At 44.6% G+C, this 21973-nt stretch overlaps 2 protein-coding genes across 3 annotated transcripts in view; one reads left to right on the top strand and one right to left on the bottom strand.

Moving 5' to 3' along the window:
- The window catches only part of NSMCE2 (NSE2 SUMO ligase component of SMC5/6 complex), a 176636-nt gene extending 155132 nt beyond the window's left edge, over positions 1–21504 (bottom strand). Inside the window, exons 1-2 of the mRNA XM_075920152.2 lie at positions 21367–21504; positions 13192–13338 (exon numbers count right to left, since the gene is read on the bottom strand). Coding sequence (XP_075776267.1) covers positions 13192–13324 — 133 coding nt within the window. The 5' untranslated portion in view covers positions 13325–13338; positions 21367–21504. The remainder of the gene's footprint in view (positions 1–13191; positions 13339–21366) is intronic.
- Positions 21372–21973, top strand: part of WASHC5 (WASH complex subunit 5) — a 44631-nt gene continuing 44029 nt past the window's right edge. The window contains exon 1 of one of the 2 annotated variants that reach the window (XM_075920151.2): positions 21372–21518. The gene's annotated coding sequence lies outside the window, so the exon portion shown is untranslated. Of the gene's footprint in view, positions 21634–21973 lie in introns of both variants that reach the window. The other variant, XM_075920150.2, reaches the window with a different exon arrangement.

The following is a 21973-nucleotide window of genomic DNA, read 5'->3' on the forward strand; positions in this document are numbered from 1 at the left end:
TACAAATGTTAATCAATATATCTTCATAAAGCGCTGCTGTGATGCAGGTATCTCCATTAGCAAATGGGAAACTGAGGTACAGAGAACTTAAATGGCTTTCCTAAGGCCATGCAAGTGGGAGAGCTAAAGAGAACATAGAACATTGATGGGCAAACAAGTTTAGTGAGTGGGCCACATGAATGGCTCTCCATCTCAGTGGGCCGCATGCGATTGGCAGACCCCTCCATTTGTCCCCCTCCCCCCATGTACCTCTCACGCACTGGAGCCCCACACTTACCTGCTCCTCTTCCCTCCCAGCACTTTCAGAGTTCCACAAATCGGCCGATTCCGCCTCCCTCCGACAGCTTGTGAGTCAGCTGGTCACAGCGTTCCAGCTCTGGGAGGGAGGGGGAGAAGTGGTGACAGTGGATTTGTGGCACTCTGAAAGTGCTGGAAGGCAGAGGGGGTAGCACATAAGTGCAGGGCTCCAGGGCCCAAGTATGCAAGTGGCGCATAGGGGAGGGGGAAAGACAGTGTGTCCACAGGTGGAAATCCCCTGAGCGCCCAAGTTTCCCACCACTAACATAGGAATTCCTAGCTTCCAGCCATGAGCATAATCCATCTGAGTAATAATATCTCACTTCTTGGGCCTTTCACGTATAATGCTAGTAGTGCTACAAAAGGTCCTTGCAGAAAAAAGGAGGAGGAGGAGGAGTCTGTCTAATCAAAGTTATATTGCACAATTAGGATGAAAATCCCCCCAATGTACAGCCTATGTACCTGTTCTGTCCTAAAAGTAGGACTTAAGTGGTGCACAAGCATTGATGCCAGTCCTCTTCAGGGGGTAAATTTCAGCCCAATATGTAGTCTTAATTGATGAAAAGTAATGTTTACTTAAAGCTCCACTTAGGTCAGTGTGTGCATTCTCACTGTAGTTCGGATACACCGTTTTGGTGTGAACAGAAAACTGGCACAAGGCCTCTATTTAGAAACAACATTGATCATTGAGGGAAGAAAAAAAAAAGGAAAGAATGACAGAGCAAACCACTATGCAATGGTTGAACAATTCAAAGGTCAATGTAAAAATTAGGGAGGAAGAGGAGACGGAATAGTTAGGAACACATCATTTGACTTCTGAGACAGACACATACACAGGTAGTGATGATCATTTTATGTCAATTAATACCAGGTTATAGTACTCCTTTTCTGCAAGTATTTCTAAGGAGCAGGGTAGTAATGGTTATGGAAGGGAATCTTCTATGCTTTTACCCAACATCAGCAAAATGCCAGCTGTGCTTACTTTTAAAACAGTTAATTTTTTCCATAATGGAAAGCTTTAAGAAAAATAGCACAACCATTCTAATTTCTTAACATCGCCAAGTCATTTTTCTTCTCATTAGTCATCTTCACACACTGTTAGATCACTGACAGTTAAACCTTGATTTACTCAAAACATTAAAAAAAAACCACCTTCCAAAGCCCAGATGCATTCATAGAATCACAGAAGATTAGGGTTGGAAGAGACCTCAGAAGGTCATCTAGTCCTATCCCCTTCTCACAGCAGGACTAATCCCCAATTAAACCGTCCCAACCAGAGTTGTCAAGCCAGATCTTAAAACCTCTGAACATAAAGATTCCACCATCTTCCTAGGTAACTCATTCCAGTGCTTCACCATCGTCCTAATGTCCAACCTAGACCTCCCCCACTACAACTTGATTCCATTGCTGTTTGTCATCTGCCACCACTGAGAATAGCCTGGCTCCATCCTCTTTGGGACCCCCCCTCCCCAGGTAGTTGAAGGCAACTATCAAATCCTCCCCTCACTGTTCTCTTCTGCCAACTAAATAAGCTCAGTTCCTTCAGCCTCTCCTCATAAATCATGCACTCCAAACCCCTAATTCTTTTAATTGTCCTCCACTGGATTCTCTCCAATTTGTCCACATCTTTTTCTGTAATGGGGGCCCCCAAAACTGGACGCGGTACTCCAGATGTGGCCTCCTATTAATGCAGCTTAATATGCAGTTAGCCTTCTTGGCAACATGGGCTCACTGATTCATATCCAGATGCTCATCCACTGTAATCCCCAGGTCCTTTTCTGCAGAACTGCTGCTTGGCCAGTCAGTCGCCAGCCTGTAACAATGCTTGGGATTCTTCCATCCTACGTGCAGGACTCTGCACTTGTCCTTGTTGAATCTCATCAAATTTCTTTTGGCCCAATCCTCCAATTTATCTAGCTCACTCAGGACCATGTCCCTACCCTCTAGTGTATCTACTTCTCACTCCCCACAGCTTAGTGTCACAAGACACAGGAAGATCTTCATAGATTTTAAGGCCAGAAAGGACCATTACTATCTGGTCTCATGCACAATACAGGCCAAAGAACTTCACCCAATAATTTCAAGATCATGACTTCCAATAGACAAACATTTCCAGTTCTAGTTCTCTCTGAGTAAAACTCAGCCCTGTGCAAAGTGTTTGGGAAAAGGTCTGTTTAGCACTTAAGATGCCTACATTACATGCTAAGGCAGCTGACAGGAAGAAAAAATATATTTGAAAGCAACCAAGCATTTAATGAGCCTCAGGGTTACCCATGAAACATAAAAATCACGTGGTTCATGAGCTACAAAAGTTATTTTCAGTACACACGGTGTCAAAAGATCATGATGATGTTGGTAACATAAAATTTTTTACAGGGATAAAGTATAAGTAGAAAACAGTTCTAGGATGAATGAGAAAGAAACTGGTCTTCATCAAGTTAGAAATCCAGCCTTGATTTAAAGCTTTCTAAAAGTTGCTTTCTAGTTCAACCACAAGTTATCTGGCTTTATGCAGAAAACACTAGGGCTATGTCTACACTGCACCCGTTTGACGCAAGAAATATGCAAATGAGGCAAAACATGGAATATTGCCGTGCCTCATTTGCATAATTAATGAGGCTCCATTTTTGCACAAGAGGCCTTTGTGCAAAAAGGAGCCGTCTACTTGGCTCCTTTTTGCGCAAAAAAACCCCTCTTGAGCAAGAGCCGTTCTTCCTGAAAAAAAAGTGGAAGAATGGCTCTTGCGCAAAAATGGAGTCTCAATTATGCAAATGAGGCATGGCGATATTCCACACTTTGCCTCATTTGCGTATTTTTTGCACAAAATGGGCGCAGTGTAGACATAACCTGGGTGAACGTCTACAGCCTGTTATGCAAAATGGTAAAGTAGTTGACAGTATTCCCCTGTAGTCTTAAAAATATCTACGAATCTGAGGCCCACAAAATTAATTCTGACTCAGCCATGAATCTTAATCTCTCTTTATATTTTAATATTACTAAAATTCCAAGAGTCTGGTGATAGATTGGCGAAACTTCCAAAGCCATTTTAATAGTGAATTTTCATTTCATAGAGTACAGTAACAGGTGAATAACTAATAGTGGAATACCTGCAACAAAAAGTCTTTGCTGCCATCTACTGGATTTTGTTTTTCTCTTAGTATCGTAAAAGGAAAATTAACTACAGAAGTGGTCTCTAACCTTTTTAAGCATAAGATCTCTCTTTGAATTTAAGTCAGTCCAGGATCTCTCCCAAACCCAAATACCTCTGCCTCGCCCCTTCTCCAAGGCCGTGCCCTTACCCTACCTCTTTGCCAAGACCCCGTCCTCCTCACTCTTTGAAGATGGAGTACAAGAGGGAGACAAAGTGACATCAGCGCCTCCCTGCCTGTTTCCTCCCCACCCTGCACAACAAGCAGGAGGCTCCCGCGGGGCGGGGGGGGGGGGCAGCTCTGAGGCTCTGGGCAGAAGAATCAGGGCAGTGCAGGGAGGAACAGCTGAATTGCTGGCACTAGATAGCCTCCCGGCCAAACCAGTCAAGATCACCTGTCAGAGGCTCCAAGATCTACCAGTAGATCCTGATCTATTGGTTGGTGACCACTGAACTACAATATTTAGTTATTTTCAATTTACAGAAAAAACAAAAGCATCTGACACAAAAACAAAGCATAGATTTGCCTCAATAGTTATTGCTATTTTTCTTTCACTATACCTAACTCTCCTTTCACCTGGAGTAAAATTTACCACTAGAAAATTCAACAGCATAGATTCATCAATTCCATAATTCCTGAGATAGTGATAGCATATTTTTAGAAAGACAAAAGACTTCAAGTGAAGAAGCCACTGCAACCCCTGATAAATTGTTCCAGTGATTAATTATTCTCATTATTAAAAAGTTGCACCTTATTTCTAATTTTGAATTTGTCTAGCTTCAGCTTCCAACCATTAAATCTTGTTTTACCTTTTTCTGTTATAATGAAGAGAATTCTACAGTCAAAAATCTCTTGTATAGTCAGCAGGGCTGACAGCCACTGCAGGCCACGGGGCAAGATGTGGAGGGGGCATGACTTTGCACCCCCGGAAAGGGCAGGAACGAGGGCGGAAGGGGTGGAGCCAAGGGCAGTCAGCCCTTAGCGCCACCCAGACCATAGTGCACTCCTTCCCCCAGCCCTCAAAGCCATGCAGAGCAGTGCCTCATTGGCAATTCAATTGGTAGTAGCAGCAACTGGGAGCTCTGGGCCCTTTTGAATCTCAGGGCTCCAGATGAATTGTCCTCTTTTCATCCTCCAGATGAATTGTCCTCATCAGCAGGCCTGTAGAGAGTAACCAAGTCAATTCTCTGCAATCAGTACTCGTGGTGAGGAAAGAAGTGTTGAAGTCATTTTTATTTAATACATGTAAAAATAATACTTTAGGAACACGTGAACTTGACTTCAAAAAGTATAATTAAACTGGTAAACTTCCATAACATGCTGGTTTTCTTATCTATCGACTGCAAAGGCTTATCTTCAGAAAGGCATTTAATTAAGATAAGCCTACTCTTTTTGTTTGAAATGAATAAAACATTTTTTTTAAATTAACAACATGATTTTAATATTTCACTACCCATTCCTAGGAAAAACAGATTTTGAACTTTTCAGAAACCTAACAAAGCAGGCAATTCAAACTTGCATTATGTAAGCCCGTGCAATGAATCTCCATGTAATAATTATAAAATATTTACAGCAGCAAGATAGAATTACATGTCTTACAGAACACAAATAATATGCATTTCCAGTCCTCCAAAGCATCTGTAAAACAGACAAATAAAGACGACAGGATATAAGACGACAACATGGATCTTTGTGTTATCAATGATAATATGATGGGCAATGAGATTTCCTGATATTAAAAGAAGGATTTAAAAGGGGGCCAGAGCACATGTTGATGGGGTCACTTATCTAAAGAAATAGGGAGCACCTTATCTCAGTTACCCTGATATTAAAAGTTTCCTTTGATAAAAGGAGCGGAATTCTAGATTTGGTGGCTCTACTAAACTTGTGCATGCTACTGATTAGAGGCAAACCCTGGTTTGGTAACAAAAAAGAGAGTCTGTTAGCAAACAATTCCTAGAAGCTAACCACTAACTGCCTGGGGTTAGGAAGAAATTTCTCCTGTGGACATGTTAGTCCATCACAAGGATTCCTGCAGCTTCTCGGGAAACATCTGGTAGTGACCAGTGTTCCTTCTAAGCTGCGGGGCAGCACAGCTTCACAGGCTCGCGGGTCCACTGCAGACTGAAGCTGCTTCGCAGCAGCCTCACCTAACCTCCCCCCATGCCTTGCTGCCTCTCATGGAGGAAGCAGGGGCAAAGGGTAGGTGGCACAGTGGAGCCAATGTTGGGGGGAACCAGCTATTAAGCTGGTTCCCCACAGCACCGGCTCTTGTTCCCCTCCCCTTTCTGACTCTGGTACAGAAGCAGCAAGGCGGGGGGGCGGAATGTGAGTAGTCAACAAGATTAACCAATAAGCCTAGGCTTACCATTTAACCATATAGTTGACTTCTGTAGAATGAGCACTGGTCGTGAACAGGGATGTCAGGTTTAATACAAATTCATCTCTCTAAATGCTGTACTGAGACATGGTGAAGTTGTATTCTCCACTAGGAACAGTGGGGTATCTTACTTGCAGTTTACTTCCCAGAGACAATGACTCTTGAGAATGTTAATTTGGACAAGAGCTCCCTCTTGTGTTCCAGTAAATGTAGTTTCTCGTGCATCTGATGAAGTGTATTGTAACTCATAGAAGCTTATGCCATAAGTTTTTTTAAATTGTTAGGTGCTGCTGTACTTCTTGTTGTTTTCAAATTTTTAAATACAGTGGAACCTCAGAGTTTTCAACAATTGTTTACAATCGAACACTGACTTAATATAGTTTTGAAACTTTACTACGAAGAAGAAAAATGCTGCTTTTAACTCTCTTAAATGGAACAAGTACCAAAACAGTTTCCTTACCTTGTCAAATCTTTTTTTTAAACTTTCCCTATATTTTGTTTAGTAGTTTATGTTTAACACAGTAATTATTTTGTATGTATGTGTGGTCCTTCTGCTGCCTGACTATGCTACCAATTCCAAAGGAGACATGTGATTGACCAGTCAGTTTGTAACTTTGAGATTCTACTGTAAATAGGAAACAGTGTTATAATATTATTCAGTCTCAGAGGGGTAGCCGTGTTAGTCTCTAAGGTGCCACAAGACTACACATTGTTTTTAAAGTTACAGACTAATACAAATATGATGAGTGGAACTCATTATCTGATGAAGTGGGTTTTGCCCACGAAAGCTCACAATACTATATATTTGCAGGGCTCGACAAATAATGCAATCTACTTGACCATGGTGAGTAGATTGCAACCCAGAAGAGCCGGGTTCAGGTGATCTGCGCATGCGCAGATCGCCAGACAGCGCAGCTGGCAAGCGGTGCTCGCCGCAGATTCGGCGAGCCCTGTATATTTGTATTAGTCCCTAAGGTGCCACAAGACTACACATTGTTTTTATAATATTACTGGCAAGCGTCAAGGAGAACTAACCTGCATAGACCACAGAAAAAAGGACATAACTGTGTGTAGCTGAAAACCGGGTAATGTATTTATTTTTAACTCTAAGTTTGTGTTTATTCACATTATGGTGCACAGTACATATGCATGGTAGACCAGCAACACTTAAAAATCATTAATCTTGCAACTTTAACGATAGGCAGAGTTCACCACAATACCGATAGTTACGCATGCCTATCACTTCCCATCATTGTTTACAGTTGTTCATAAAAGGTCTTGTTTACAGTTGTTCATAAAACTTTGCCAAACTTTAATCATTTGGGCCAAAATTTGCTAGAAGTTTGTGTTTCAGGTTGCTTTTCTTTTTAAAGTTTCAGCACAAATGGTGCAGTCATTTCCAAAAACACATTTAGAGAAACACAGAATTTTTACCCCACTGATTTCTGACAACTTTTAGCATTTCCACAGTTTAGGGCAGGAATATGGCATTTGGCAGAAGGAGGATCCTTGAGCTTCAAAAAGTGATTTTTGCTGTCTCCATGAAATTCCATCTAGATTTGGTCAGGTGATGAAATCTCAATTTACAAATGCTCTATGGAGCTATTTAGAAGCTTGCTGGTAAAATCCCCAAACATTATATCTGCACAAATCATGATGCCCAATCTACTGCTCTCCCATTTGCAATCAATATGCTCCCCAACACTGCACAGCTTGAGCTCCAGATGCAATACAGCAATAGTAGCTGCCCTATTTTACTAAGATAGCAATTCTCAACCTATTGACCGCTGTGGGCAACATGTGCAGTTCTCTGTGTGTTATGTTGACCATATCCACACAATAGCTATACAGCGTATATGGTTCTGAGAATGTCACATTGTTGGGCCACAAGCAGCTGATGGGTTGAAAACCACCAATGCTCGGTTGGAAGCCTAGATTACACCAATAATTCTTGTCTCCTCTGTTCTACTCGCTGTAAGTAATTTTGAGTACTTCACCGTTCCTTAGTATTGAACAAGGCCTTCACAACTGCCATGGAAGTCAGACAAGCGTATTTATCTCAGTAAGATTAAGATTGCTGGCACACGATCACTTCTGGCAAAGCTGGGTATAGACTCAGGTCTTCAATCTGCAGACCCAAGTCAGGCCAAATACAGTACACTACTATCAAGATATTTAGTCGAGATTTGAGTCAGGTTTGCACCAGTGACCTACACTGATTTTAATATCATTAGAAAATCTGACTTAGTGTGTAAATATTTCATGTAAATGCGCTGCAGTGCTTTCTACCTACATATGAACATGCTGAATTTAAGGAAAAAATGGTTAAGAAACAGGAAACAGCAGTTAAGCAATAGTTGTAGGGAACAATATCTTCTCAGAGTACAGTGAGGTTAACAATAGCTCATATAATTGGGACCAGTGTTAAGACAATGTCAAATAAAAAAAATGAAGTGAATTCTACTTTCAGTTACGCTGATGTAAACACAAAGTAAATCCATTTACATGAACAGAATTACTCTAGATTTATGCTGACATAAATGACAGAAGAGTCTGAATCCATCACTTTAAAAAGTAAGCTTCTTCATCTGACACTCCAACATAATAGAGAGACAAAGCGAGTGAGGTGATACGTTTTATTGAACCAATTTCTATTGGTGAAAGAGACAAGCTTTTGAACTACACAGAGCTCTTCCTTAGGTCTGCTCTGTGTAGCTCAAAAGCTTGTCTCTTTCACCCACAGATGTTGGTCTAATAAAAGGTATTACCTTACCCACCTTGTCTCTCTAATATCCCGGGGCTGACACGGTTATAACACTGCATACTCAAAACATATTACAGGTTGGACCTCCTTGGTCTGGCACCCTCGGGACCTCACTGGTCCCGAATGAGGGAATTTGCCAGATCAGGGGAGGTCCCCTGCCACCAGACTCCCAGGATATTGCCCCTTTCTCTGGCTGGCTCTGCTCCAGCTCCACTGCAACTGCTTCTACGGGGCTTGGACTAGGCAAACTGCCGCCAGCTGGCTGGACTCTCCAGGGATGGAGCTCCCCAGCTGCTGCAGCCCCGCTTCTGCCCCTCCTAGCCGAGGTTTCTCAGGGACAGGGTTCCACGGATGACCTGCTTCTGTCCTGCCCGGGGCTTCCCAGGGTCTAGGCTACTCTGCTCTGCCAGGGCTTCCCGGGGACAGGACTCACCAACTGCTGGCTGCCTCTCTGCTGTCCCCACACAGCCAGGGGTCTCCAGGAACAGGGCTCTGCAACTGCCCTTCTGCTTCCACACCAGGATGGGGCTTTGCAGGGATGGAGTTCGCTGGTCCCACTGCTGCCCTGCCTAGCTGGGGCTCTCCGGGGACAGAGCTCACCGGTCTGATGGTGAGGCTGCCCTCCACTGGACTTCCTGACTGGCTCACATTCCTGGGCGCCAGGGCCCTCCTAGTCCAGCAACATCTATGATCCTGCCAGACCGCGGATGTTTCCGGACCAGAAAGTCCAAGATTTAAAAGGTTCAATCTGTACATTATTAAAATAGAAATATATTTTTAAGATTTATGTAGTTTCCATTTGCATAGCACTAAGCCAAAGCGATGAAAATACCCTAGACTAGTTAGCTTCATGCTTACTCCTAATTTGTTTCTAGAAAATTTCACTTCCAGATACTCTAACTACTAAGGCCACAATTGAGCCAAGCAGTTGAACATGCACTCAACTTTAAATGCTTGTGGGTCCACTATCTTCACTGGATGCTTAAAACTTTGCCCATGTTTAAGTATGTCGCTGGACTGGGGCTAGAGTCCATATGACAGCACTTTGACTGCACCAAGGAAAAAGTGGAATGACTATACAGTTTTCCATTTTATTTGTGTGGGTCTTTTACACAGCAACAGATGAGCAAAAAGAACATTGAAAACAAAAGAGTAGGGATGTAAAAACACCCACAAATACTTGACCAGTTAAATGTTTTGATTAACTGGTTAACTTCCGCACATGGGGAGCTGCTCCAGACCACCAGCCTGAGGAGGTTACTCAGGCCACGTCCTCCGTGGCTGTGGGCACGGTCCAGCTGGCCAGGTCAGTTAACCGGTAACTTTGTAAGCAGGCCAATAAGCTGCCTGCTTGCTGGGTAACCTCTTACATCCCTAAAAGAGAGGGAGGGAAATGTGGCTTTCGAATGATAACAAGTCAGGAGGACCAATGTGGCTATAGAGCCTGATACTACTTTTAGCTTTCTCTCACACACAACACACTAGATTTCAACCTGATGAATATCAATATTCAGTATGATGGAAACTTATTTTTTCAAGTCTAAATATGTGGTCTGAACTAGCTGACAAGGGCTGTCTATTTTGTCTCTTTAACAATACCAAAGACACTGTCAGTGCTATACACCAAATCTGTCAACACGCGCGCGCACATACACACACACACACACACACACACACACTCTCTCTCTCTCTCTTTAATCACAGAAGCAGATTCACTGAACTCAACTGAACTATTCACATAAACAGAAGGTTTGCAAAATCAAGTGCTTTAATATTATTCTTTACTTGTGTGAGAGTAGTCCTATTCAGGCTTGGTTCCCCCCCATTTTTAGGCACAACACAACTTCACAAATGGCAATACATACCCTTAATAATTAATAATAGTGAGCTGTTTCCTCTCAATAAACATTTATGTAAGATTGAAAGAAAGTTCAGATGGAGTTAAATGCTCTGGAAGACTGAGAAGCAGAATGGCTAATAAACATGGATCATGAAGAGGGAATGGTGAGAATTTGGGATATGCCGGGCTGCAGCAGCTAGAAGAAAAAGGTAACTTTTCCCAACTCCAGGGCTGTGGCTGCTGGAGAGAGACAGCCCTCCTTCTCAGCCTCATTTCTGCAGTGGGAGAGAAACCCTCCCTCCTTCCCAGCTCAGAATTAATAAGTTAATAATAATTAAGATTGTTTTATCCAAAGCACTTTACAATAGTTAGCTAACATTTGAAACATTTGGAAAGATCATTAAGCAGTCCACCAAGACCCTTGGCAATTTTCAAGTAGTCCATGAAAAATAAAAGTTTGATAACCGCTGGTCTAGTCTAAAACTTGCAAGTGTTTGCCCTTTAAAGTTACAACTCAACACCAGTTAATTCTGAACAACACAATCGTTGTTATTAAGGAGACTTTACTGAAGACAGAATCTGAAGGACAGATTTTGTAAAGAGCCTTTAAAAGGGAATAAAGTAAACTATGGCCCATTAGCTATCCACAGCAGTGCAGATATTTGTGCTGACCAGTAGCAATGTTATCTTGTTTCATGAACCTGTGCTATCTCAAAAGCTAAGCAGATGTGGGCTCAATCAGTATTTGGATAGGAGATGCCTAAAAGGAAATGTAGGTGGTAACGAAAGTAGCAATTTCAGTTCAGCAGGTGGCAATGTCCCTTTTAAATCAAAATCCAAGTGATACCACAATATGGGATTCGACCACTCTGTACTGTTCAGGTTCCATCCTTTGGGTGAGAAATCAAACCAAAGCTCTGACCCCGCATGATCATGAAAGAAACAGTGGCATCCAGTGTAAGAGTAAGCATGTTAATTCAGATGTTCTGGATGAAATTCCAAACTCCGGTAACTATATTCTACCAGCTAGAAACTCTTCTGCTGTTCCAATCAGATATGGTACTTTACATTATTTTTCTACCTAACTAAATTGTTGTGTGGTTATTGTGTGCTGTTAAGCAACAGCCGTGATGCACCCAAAGAATGACTTCATTTCAGTGGTGGGATAAGCAATTCCTACATCTCTTATCTACCTCAAGATGTGAGACAGACTAATTTGGGAGGTGCTTTAGGTCCTCTGAAGACAGGAAAAAATAAAGTGCCAGATTAGTACAATCCATCTTGTCAGTGCACACTCCCTAGTCTGGTACCTTTTCCTATCAGCAGCTTTCTTGTACCATGATCCAACAAGCAGCTACACGTCCATTTCATTCAACATAAGGTCACTATTATCTATTTATATACCTGCTAACTCCTCTTCATGCACTGTGGTTACCATAGCTCCCACACCCAGCGTGGAAAAGGCTCTTTTTGTTCGTGTGGATTTTTTCCAAAAAGCCATGGCAGGTCAGGGGTTTGGACCATTACACAGGCATTTGGGAGGGGAGGCTGGTTTCATTCCATTTTGTTTTGTAACAACATTGCTGACACCTTGCCCTCTCCTTCTCCTGGCTAGTTACATTTTGTTTTTTATTCCACTTGAAAAGTGACATTACAGCTATTTCACAACTTCTATTCGTGAGAAAATAAAAAATGGAACATGGAAAAAAAGAAAAAGGAACAATGCTGTCTGGTTTCTGGTACATTCAGTGGGAAAGAAGAGAGAACATTGAAAATGCAACTAACAAGCGTTAAAAAAAAGTTCAGAATGTTAATCTGCAGTAATTGACACTAGTTGCTGGGGGGGAAGGGGAATTAGGGATATAAAAACATCCTAAAATAGTTAACTGGTTAAAAGTTTTGTTTAACCGGTCAATTGCTGCGAGTAGGGGAGCATCTCAAAGCATTTTACAAAGGAGAGCAGTGTCATTAGCCCCATGTCACAGGTAAGGATGCTGCAACACACAGAATTGACATGACTTCCCCAAGATCATCTAGTAGGTCAGCAGTAGACCCAGGAATGGAGCTCCTGAGTCCCAGTCCAGAGTTTTTCATATAATTCATATTTCACATTGTGCAGCCTAAGGGCAGTTTAACTTGTGCTGGCAATAACTGACCACTAGGGGGAAAACAACAGTGGGTCTGATAGCACTTTATAGACTAACAAAACATGACCCCTTAGGGGTCATTCTGAGTTTCTGGGATTGCTGGAAGGCAGTGCTCTCAGACAAGCTCCCTCATACCCCAATATGCCCCTAAGCTGGGGGGAGATGGAGTGATACAAGGAGTAAGTCGATATAGGGCTGGTTGTCTCTGTTTTACTCCAGCTACAGATTCCCATACACAAGGAATAATTTTTTAATCAGTTTACGATTTTTTGGATCAGTGTCTCTTCCCCCTTCCCTCCCCCAATACACACAATTTCTGCACTACTAAATCTACAAAGCTGCAGAATAGTCAACACAGATATTTAATTGGCCTTCTGTGGTACAAAAACTAGAGCATTATTTTCTTGCTATTTGTATTTCCATTCAGTTTATATTTCAAGACAGGGAAGTGAATTAAATGGTAACCTCCTAAAGTAGACATGACTGGAGAAGCTGCTACTGTGTAAAGAAAGCACATTTTTATTGCTTCCAGGCCCTCATATGCATGTTTAAGATTGTCTAAAAGGTTCAAAAGTGATAAAAAACAATGTAATGTACTCAAAACAATTACTTACTGCAATTTTCCACAAGGTCAAGAGCAACACTTGTAGCAATATCCATGCCAGTGTTAATGTAAGACTGACAATTTTTCAGAGACGATAGAGAAGAATCCACACAGTTGAACGAGATCACTGAACCCCCAGGCATCTTGAAATAATTGCCTTGGAAATAAAAGAAAAGTGGTTTTAGAAATAAATCATTTGGAAAAATAAATAGAAATACAAACATCCAACCAAGTCCCAACATCTCTAATCACACACTGGGGCTGTGTCTAGACTGGCAAGTTTTTCCGCAAAATCATCTGCTTTTGCGGAAAAACTTGCCAGCTGTCTACACTTGCTGTTTGAATTTCCGCAAGAACACTGATGATGTCATGTAAGATCGTCAGTGTTCTTGCAGAAATACTGTGCTGCTCCCATTCGGGTAAAAGCCCTCTTGTGCAAATCATTTGCGCAAGACGGCCAGTGTAAACAGCATAGTACTGTTTTCCGCAAAAAAGCCCCGATCGCGAAAATGGCGATCGGGGCTTTTTTGCAGAAAACCGCGTCTAGATTGGCCACGGACACTTTTCCGCAAAAAGTGCTTTTGAGGAAAAGCATCCTGTTAATCTAGACGCGCTTTTCCGAAAATGCTTTTAATGGAAAACTTTTCCGTTAAAAGCATTTCCGGAAAATCATGCCAGTGTAGACGTAGCCAGGCTGAAGAGCAGGGGTGAAATCCTGGAAGCTTTGTCCGTGACTCCACTGAGCCAGGATTTCACCCAGGCACACCCAACATCCTTGGTGCAATGCCCAATAGTACTGAACTGCAGAAAATGGCTTGAGGCTTTCACATTCTCATTCACAGTTTCACTAAAGATAAAATGCCCACTGATTATAAGGACTGTTTTGACAGGGTTTCTGACAGATCTTCTGCTCCGTCAATGATGATAAACTTTTGGGGGGTGGGGGTGGGGGTGGGGGTGCGCGCTCCACCATCTACCATATTAAACATGTACAATGAGTCAACACAACAGACTCTGAGAGAGCCCCCAGAGACCACAACTCAGATAAGGATCAAAACCACAAGGCCAGATTTATTACCAAGTGAAGTACAGTAATAGTTGTCAGCAAACAGGTTCACCACTGCAGCATTATGCATATGTGCAACTTGACAATGGACTAAATCAGTCAATACTATGGATCCAGCATTGTCCCCTAGGTCAGCCAATAACCACTCTTTGGGATACACTTTTATATACAAGTACAAACAAATTATACATTATTCCTGACGTATCAGGTTGCCACCCTCTTACATTACCTAGATCCACCCATTGCCTTGTACATAGGTGTTCAGTCAGGATCTCCCATGCTGTCAGTTTAGACCCATCTTGAACCCGGGTTGGTATGGTCCTGTTATCTGCATGGTGTGTGTTAGTACCAAGATATTTTTTAACAAGGTGCTCTATTATGACCTCTCTGTAATGTGCTTCCAGCCTGTGCCTAGTACCTTTGAGGTATGAGTGTTTCTGTAATATCAGCCCTGTTCTTGTCAACTTCTGTGAGCAGGGCGTGCCTCTTGCTCACAGCTTAACTCTATATTAGCAAAGACTTGACCATTGCTGTCTAGGCCTCGGGCCTCATACCCTGCTTGTAACACATGGGCTTATATTTAAGACGCTCATCTTACTACAGTCCTCAGAAGAAACAATGTTCACTAAGGCTACGTCTAGACTGCAAGCCTCTTTCGAAAAAGAGCATCTAGAATGCAAGCAGTACTTTCGAAAAATCAAGCCGCTTTTTCGAAAGAAAGCACCCAGGCAGTCTGGATGCTCTCTTTCGAAAAAGCCCTGTTTGCATACAAGAACGCCTTTTTTCGAAAGAGCACTTTCGAAAAAAGGCGTTCTTCCTCGTGAAATAAGGTTTTCCGCCGTTGAAAGAAAAGCCACATTCTTTCGATTTAACTTCGAAAGAACGCGGCTGTAGTCTAGACGCAGGTGAAGTTTTTCGAAAAAAGCCTACTTTTTTCGAAAAAACCCTCGAGTCTGGACACAGCCTTCCAGAGACCATCAAAGGAAACACCTCAGTCCCAAGAGTACAATACCCAACTCCTACACTGACAAAAGAGTGATATGACTATATTACCAAAGTGGTCACAAAAATAACATTCAATGCCAGTAACACACTGGGGCTGATAACAGAGTCATACAAAAGTAACATCTAGTTTTTGTCACTGCACTATAAAATCTGGATTTGTTCTTGGAGGATGATCCCTCCTACACATTGTATGTACTTTAATGCATACACATAAGGGGATTAGGGATGTAAGCAACTAGTCAACTACCCAATAAGCATAGGCTTATCAGGTAGTTGAGTCAACTAGTCCCTCCCCCCATTTTGCTGCCTCTATATCAGAGGCAGCAAGGGAGAGAGTAGGAGCCAGTGCTGGGAAGAGCTCTTAAAATCTGGTCCCCCCCCAGGACCATCTCCACAGAGGGGGAGAGGCTCGGCAGGAGAGGCTCGCACAGTGGGAAACGGCGTGAGTGAGGACTATGACTGTTGTGCCTCTGCCTTTGAAACGTAGCACGAGCCCCGCCGCTCTTTCTACATTTCAAAGGCAGAGGCGGTGCAGCGGAAACCAGGGCGAGCAGGGACTCAAGCAGATTACTCAATTAGCTCATTAGTCAAAATTTAACAACCCTAAAGGGGACTGAATAAAGGTTAAATGGACACCAAAATTCTGACATTTCCTAACCTAAATACTGAGCGCTTGACCTTGCAATCTTAATAATATTCTTTTAGCAGTTTTTCATGTACATTACAATTGTATGTATTTGAAAATCTACTCCAGTGGTTCTCAAACTTATTTTCACAGACCACTTGAAAATTGCTGAGGGATCTCAGCAGACTACAAAATGATCTTTCTAAATGTTTGTACTGTTAACTATTGTAAAGCGCTTTGGATAAAAGTGCTCTATAAAAAACCCCAAAAACTTTAATACGCTATTTCTGGTCTACAAATAAAAGCACACAACTCGTTTTAATATCAGTACTCAAAAAACTCACAGTGGACTCACTGAGTTTTTATAAATGCTCGGGCACATTAATGCATGGCTTGGAGTCTGCAGACAGAGCCCTGTTTCAAAGAGCTTGCAAATAAAGTCTTTACACTGCAAAATACCTAGCAGAATTCCCTACCAAACCTAGTGCTGTTCTCTACTTAAGTGTCAATAAGAGTACTCTGAAGAGCTAGAACTATACCAGATAACAAAGATCTGTCCTTAATACGGGGGTTCTCAAACTCTGTGATACCGCTACCCCCCTCTAAGTTGCTCACGACTACCCGGGAGGTTGGGACCCACAGTTTGAGAAATGCAGCCTTAATGGTTTCCATTCCTTTCCCACAAAATAATAGAAATCACTTGTCTGGACACGTGACTTCCATTAAGTTTTAGCGGTAGTTTGGGGAGAGATGTCTCTCCCCCTCCACTGCAGCTATAGAGCTGGGGCTGGGAAAGGAGCAGATATCTCTTCCCCCTCCTAATCTCAGTAGCCAGCGAGGACTGCAAAGGAAGGAGGTTTCTCTCTCTGTCCCCCGCCATGACAGCCCCCAAGTTGGGGTTGGGAAAAAGGGCCATCTCTCCCAAGCAGCTGCAGCCCTGAAACTGGGGGAAATTGCCTCTCTCTCACCGGCAAAGCCCAAATTCCCAACATCTCCTCTTTGCAACCCACTACCCTCTCCCACATAGCCATTGTTCCCCCCAAGGCCACCACCTCATCTTACAAGTGTATCACTTTCTGAGTCCAGGCACTTAATTAGTGGAGCCATGCCCATGTAGCCTCACTAATTAGGTGGGTGGCTCTTCATTATTCCCAGTGTGGCGGCACACCTTAGCTTAGAGGGAATTATCTCTGGACTACCTGAATGGAGCTCCTGGGCAGCTAGTGATCCACAGACCACAGTTGGAGAATCTCTGCTCTAATCTTTTGAAAACTGCTTGTTTTATTAGATTGTAGGATGTTAGGGCAAGCAGGGATTGGCTCTTTCTCTGTGTTTACACAGTACATAGCATAATACATCTGTGGATGCTACCACGCTATAAATATTAAACGACAACAACACAGTAGGGCTGGAAAGTGCCTCCATAATAATCTAATTCACGCCTGTGAACTTCTGCATGATTATTTTCATCACTGAACAGCACCTTTGGACTCTTACGGAGCACTTCAGAAGTACCGATCCTTGGCATTTTTGTAGCCCTATTCATCTTCTTTACACTGTTGAATATGAATTCTCACACTGATGTTCTGTGCTGTAGGAAAGCATTACACCCATTCTTCAGACTAGTGATGTGAAAGACTAGTCAGATAGAGGCAGCAAGGGGGGAGGTAGAAGAAGGGGTACCTCAAAGTGGCAGCACCGCTTGAAGCCTGGGGCCAGATGCTGAGCTACACATGGTGCTGCCACTTTGAAAAGCTGTGTGCCTTCTGGGCCAGCTGAGGTGTCCCCAAGCTGCACACAGCGTTTCAAAGTGGCAGCACTACACAGAGCCTGGAGACAGCTGGGGAATCCACAGCTGACCCTGGGCTCAGTGCGGTGCTGCAAGCTCCTTGTGGCATTTCAAAGCTGCAGCGCCTAATGGAGCCTGGGATAAGCTGGAGACTCACCCCTGCTAACCCTGGGCTCCATGCGGCCCTGCCACTTTGAAACAACGCCACAGCATTTCACGGTGGCAGCTCTGCACGGAGCCCGGGGTCAGCGGGGATGTCCCAGCTGTCCCCGGGCTCCACGCGGTGCTTTCACCTTTGAAGTGTAGCAATAGCCCTAGGGTGCCCTATTGACTAATGCATAGACTTTCAATTAGTCATTTACCCTATACTTAACATCCTTACTACAGACAGAAAACCTAGAGATTTCACCACAGTATTCTGTGCAAACCTGAGGTTATAAATTTCCTCTTGTAGTTTTACATAAGAACGGCCATACTGGATCATACCAATGGTCCAACTAGCCCAGTATCCTGTCTTCCAACAGTGGTCAACAGCAGATGTTTCAGAGGGAATGAACAGAATAAGGAGGTGAAAGGTTAACCAGTTAACCAATAAGCATCGCCCTAAATGTGTAATGCTTACTGGTTCCAGTTAACCACAGGGGCCAGAGCAGCTCCGCACCCACTCCAATCAGGGGGCTACTCCAACCCCACAGGACCCTTGGCAAGCAGGGGCTTTTCTGGCCAGCCAGAGTCTGTGATGGGCCTGGCCCAGCCTTCCCACCAGAGGTTGCAGGAGCAGGGCCAGCAGCTCTCACCAGCTCCTCTGTGGCAGGGAAGCCTCCTCTCCAGGAGCAGAGCCGACAGGGACTGGTAACCCCACTCTCAGGGAGGCTTCACTGTGGGCTCTGCAGTATAAAGCTTATTAGACCATCTTTTTAGACAATCTTTCTAAGCAGCCACTGTTCTTGTCCGTTTGTCATGGGATTTTCAACGTACCGCTCAGTGCAGCACCTCATGGAGTAGAGACAGTGGGAGCTGAGCCTGCAGAACACAAGGAGAGGGGAGGGAAAGGGAAAGGAGGGGACTGAGCCATCAGAGCATGGGGAGCGGAGACGGAGGGGGCTGAGTCTCCAGATCACCGCGGTGGAAGCAGAGCTGCCCCTGAGCCGAGATGGGTGGCTCTTTCCTTCTGGCCCCTGAGCACCGGGCGGGCAAGAACCTTGCAGTTTTTACTAGTGGAAACACACTATATTTAAGACCAAAAAGACAAAAATATTTAAACTTTTTAAAATCTCAGCAGTTCCACACACTGCGGATTCTGCAGTATAAAGTTTAAAGTATATATATAAAAAACACTGTGAGAAGACAATCTTTCTAAAAGCGCACCAAAAGACTAAAAATAAAGTTTTCACCTAGCAATTTAGGAGAAAGATTGGATGGCTAAGTATGATTCAAGGTAGTTGCTAACTGTTAGCCATCCAATCTTTCTTCTAAATTGCTAGCAAACAGAGGCTAAGGACACCCACTGCATGGGGTTGCTTCCCTTTCCTTTTCCAATTCTAATATATCGTTTTTGAGAGGGGATGACCAAACCTACATGCAGTATTAAAGATTTGGACATACTATGGATTTATACAGAGGTATTAGGATATTTTTGTTCTATTATTAAGGTTGAGATTTTGCCATAGAAATTTTTCAAAGTCACAGACAGGTAACAGGCAACAAACAAAAATTCATAAAATCCATGTCTGTAAGGTGGGGAACCTGACAATCCGAGATCCACCCTGTTGGTGGGGTGACTTAAAGCTGCTTCAGACCCAGGAGCAGGGGTGGAGGCTGACAGCTGCTTCAACACTCCTGGTGTGGTGCAGCTGTAGTCAAAGAAGCCACATGGGTCCATTAAAGTCATGGAATCCATAACTTCCATGACAAAATTATATCCTTATTTACTATCTTTCCCTTTTCTAATGATGCCTAACATTGTTACCTATTTTGACTGCCTGGACATTGAACACGTTTTCTGTGAACTATTCACCATGATTCCTTGATCTCCCTCTTGAGGTCTAAATTAGCTAGTACAACTCATCACACTGTAGGTATAGCTCAGATTATGTTTTCCAACAGCATTACTTTGTGTTTTATGTCATTCCATTATTCAGATATTTATGCTTATACTCCACTGCTTTCTAGCTGCTGCCAGAAGGATGAGGAGTGTGTTTCTGACACTGTACAGTTTCCTTAGTAAGGATGTTAAGAAGAGGGTAATTGACTCATCATAGTTGATACAATTTGCCTCTGATAGAGGCAGTGTGGGTGGGGGGACAGGTAGCACTGCAGAGACAGTGCTGGGGGAACTAGCTTTTAAGCAATCCAAATTGCTCTGAATCAGTGACCTGTCCTCTTCATTATTTACCAGGACCCCAATTTTTGTATAATTTACAAACTGTATCAATGATACTATATTTAAAAGGCAGAGCTGCAGCAGTGGACCCAGCACAAGATGGGATTCAGCAATCCTAGCTCACGCCGGGTCCTGGACCACCACACCTCTAATTTTTAAATGTAGTTAAGAAGCTCTGCCTTTTAAACGTAGTAAGTATAAATTGTATTGAGTACATGACTAGTCAATTACCTGCTACCTAACACATCCTTACTCTCAAGGCCACCCTCCCAGACACTCTGTGCTCCCCTTTGTTCTTCTGTCTTCATTGTCCTAATGCTGATCCCCAACCCCATCTCTCCCCATCCTCCGCAACCGGATGGGGGAAGAGTTCCAGCTGAAACATCTGAAACATGCAAGTCTGCCATCTTGGCCTTCCTATCCTGGGGCCACACCACAGGCTCTGCCTGGCAGGCATGGAGGTGACAGTAGCACTGCCACTTGGCTGGGGTGGGCAAAAGGGCACCCCTTGCTGGGCCAGGACATGGAGTGAGAGACTTCACATGTTCTCCCCCCCCAACCCCTCTGCCTGCCCGTAGGCCAAGCAGGGCTTGGGGATGGAGGGAAGCGTGCAGTCTCCTCCCAACCTGTAAGGGACATGCTGTACTTAGAGTCAACTGCCAGGCCCCCTTGTGGGGCAGGGGCAGGGAGCAAGAAATTTCCCCATGTTCGCCCTGCTCTCATGCCCTCATTGACCGGAGGGCAGGGGGAGCAAGCAAAGCCTCTCTCTCCCTGTCCCCACCTTGCAAGGGGCGCCCTTTTGCCCACTGCCAGGGGCATGGGTGCCTAGAGGGAACAGCTGGTGGTTCTCTATGGGGGGGGGGTGAGGGCAAAGACTTCACAGGGTCACCCAAGCCAATCGGGGTCTGTGGACAGGAAAGCAAGAAGTGTCCTGGCCCCTCCCCTTCCACAGTGGCCAGGGGCCACTTCAAAAATTTCTGAAGTGCCTCCCGTCTAAAATTATTGCCCACCCTGCTCTAGACTGACCCATGCTGGAGGGAGCTGCAAGAGATGCCTCAGGGGCAACAGATGCATCTTGTTAGGGAGCAGCCTCTGGAGTCTAACCTAAGTGGGGAGCATCACACACACACACACACACACTACACTCCTAAACACACACACACACCCTCTCACACACACACACAGCTGAGTGCTTGAGGGAGGCCTGCCAGCCTCTCCCCCGCCCCCTCATTGCTGGCTGCTTCCCCCTCTAGCAGCAGCCGCCCGCCAACCCCTACTCTGCCCGTAGCTCTGGCGGGGCCGCAGCTGCCCCCCTACCTGGTGCCAAGCCCCGAACCGGCAGCGGCAACAGGCCGCGCTCGCCTCCCTCCCACCGTTGGCGAGGTCTCTCCGCGGCGCAGGCGGGCCGCGGGCAGGAACCGACTCATCAGCCGGCGCCGGTGCACATGACCCAGGGCCGCCGGCGCGGGGTAGGCGGGCCGCTGCGCGGAGAGCTTCCGTGTGGGGCGGCCGGGCCTGCAGTCGCCTGCGTCGGCCTGAGAGGCCTGGGGGAGCCCGGCCAGCAACCGGGGCGCGACTGGCTCAGTAAGGGGGGTTGACAGGCCCTGGTCTTTCTTGGGGGGCTCATATTTGGGGTGGAGGGGGGAAGCAGGGGCTCCACCCACCCCTGAGGAGGCGGGTGCTTTGACTTTGGGGGCCGGTTAATTCTGGGGTGGTCCTGTGCTGAGGGGTGCTATGACTTTGGGAGATGCTGTGACTTTGGGGGCGGTTAATTCTGGGGTGATCCTGTGCTGAGGGGTGCTATGACTTTGGGGGCAATTAATTCTGGGGTGGTCCTGCACTGAGGGGGTGCTATGACTTTGGGGGGCGGTTAATTCTGGGGTGGTCCTGTGCTGAGGGGGTGCTATGACTTTGGGAGATGCTG

The sequence above is a fragment of the Pelodiscus sinensis genome, chromosome 2, assembly GCF_052426305.1.
Source record: "Pelodiscus sinensis isolate ZL-2025 chromosome 2, ASM5242630v1, whole genome shotgun sequence".
Classification (NCBI taxonomy): domain Eukaryota; kingdom Metazoa; phylum Chordata; order Testudines; family Trionychidae; genus Pelodiscus; species Pelodiscus sinensis.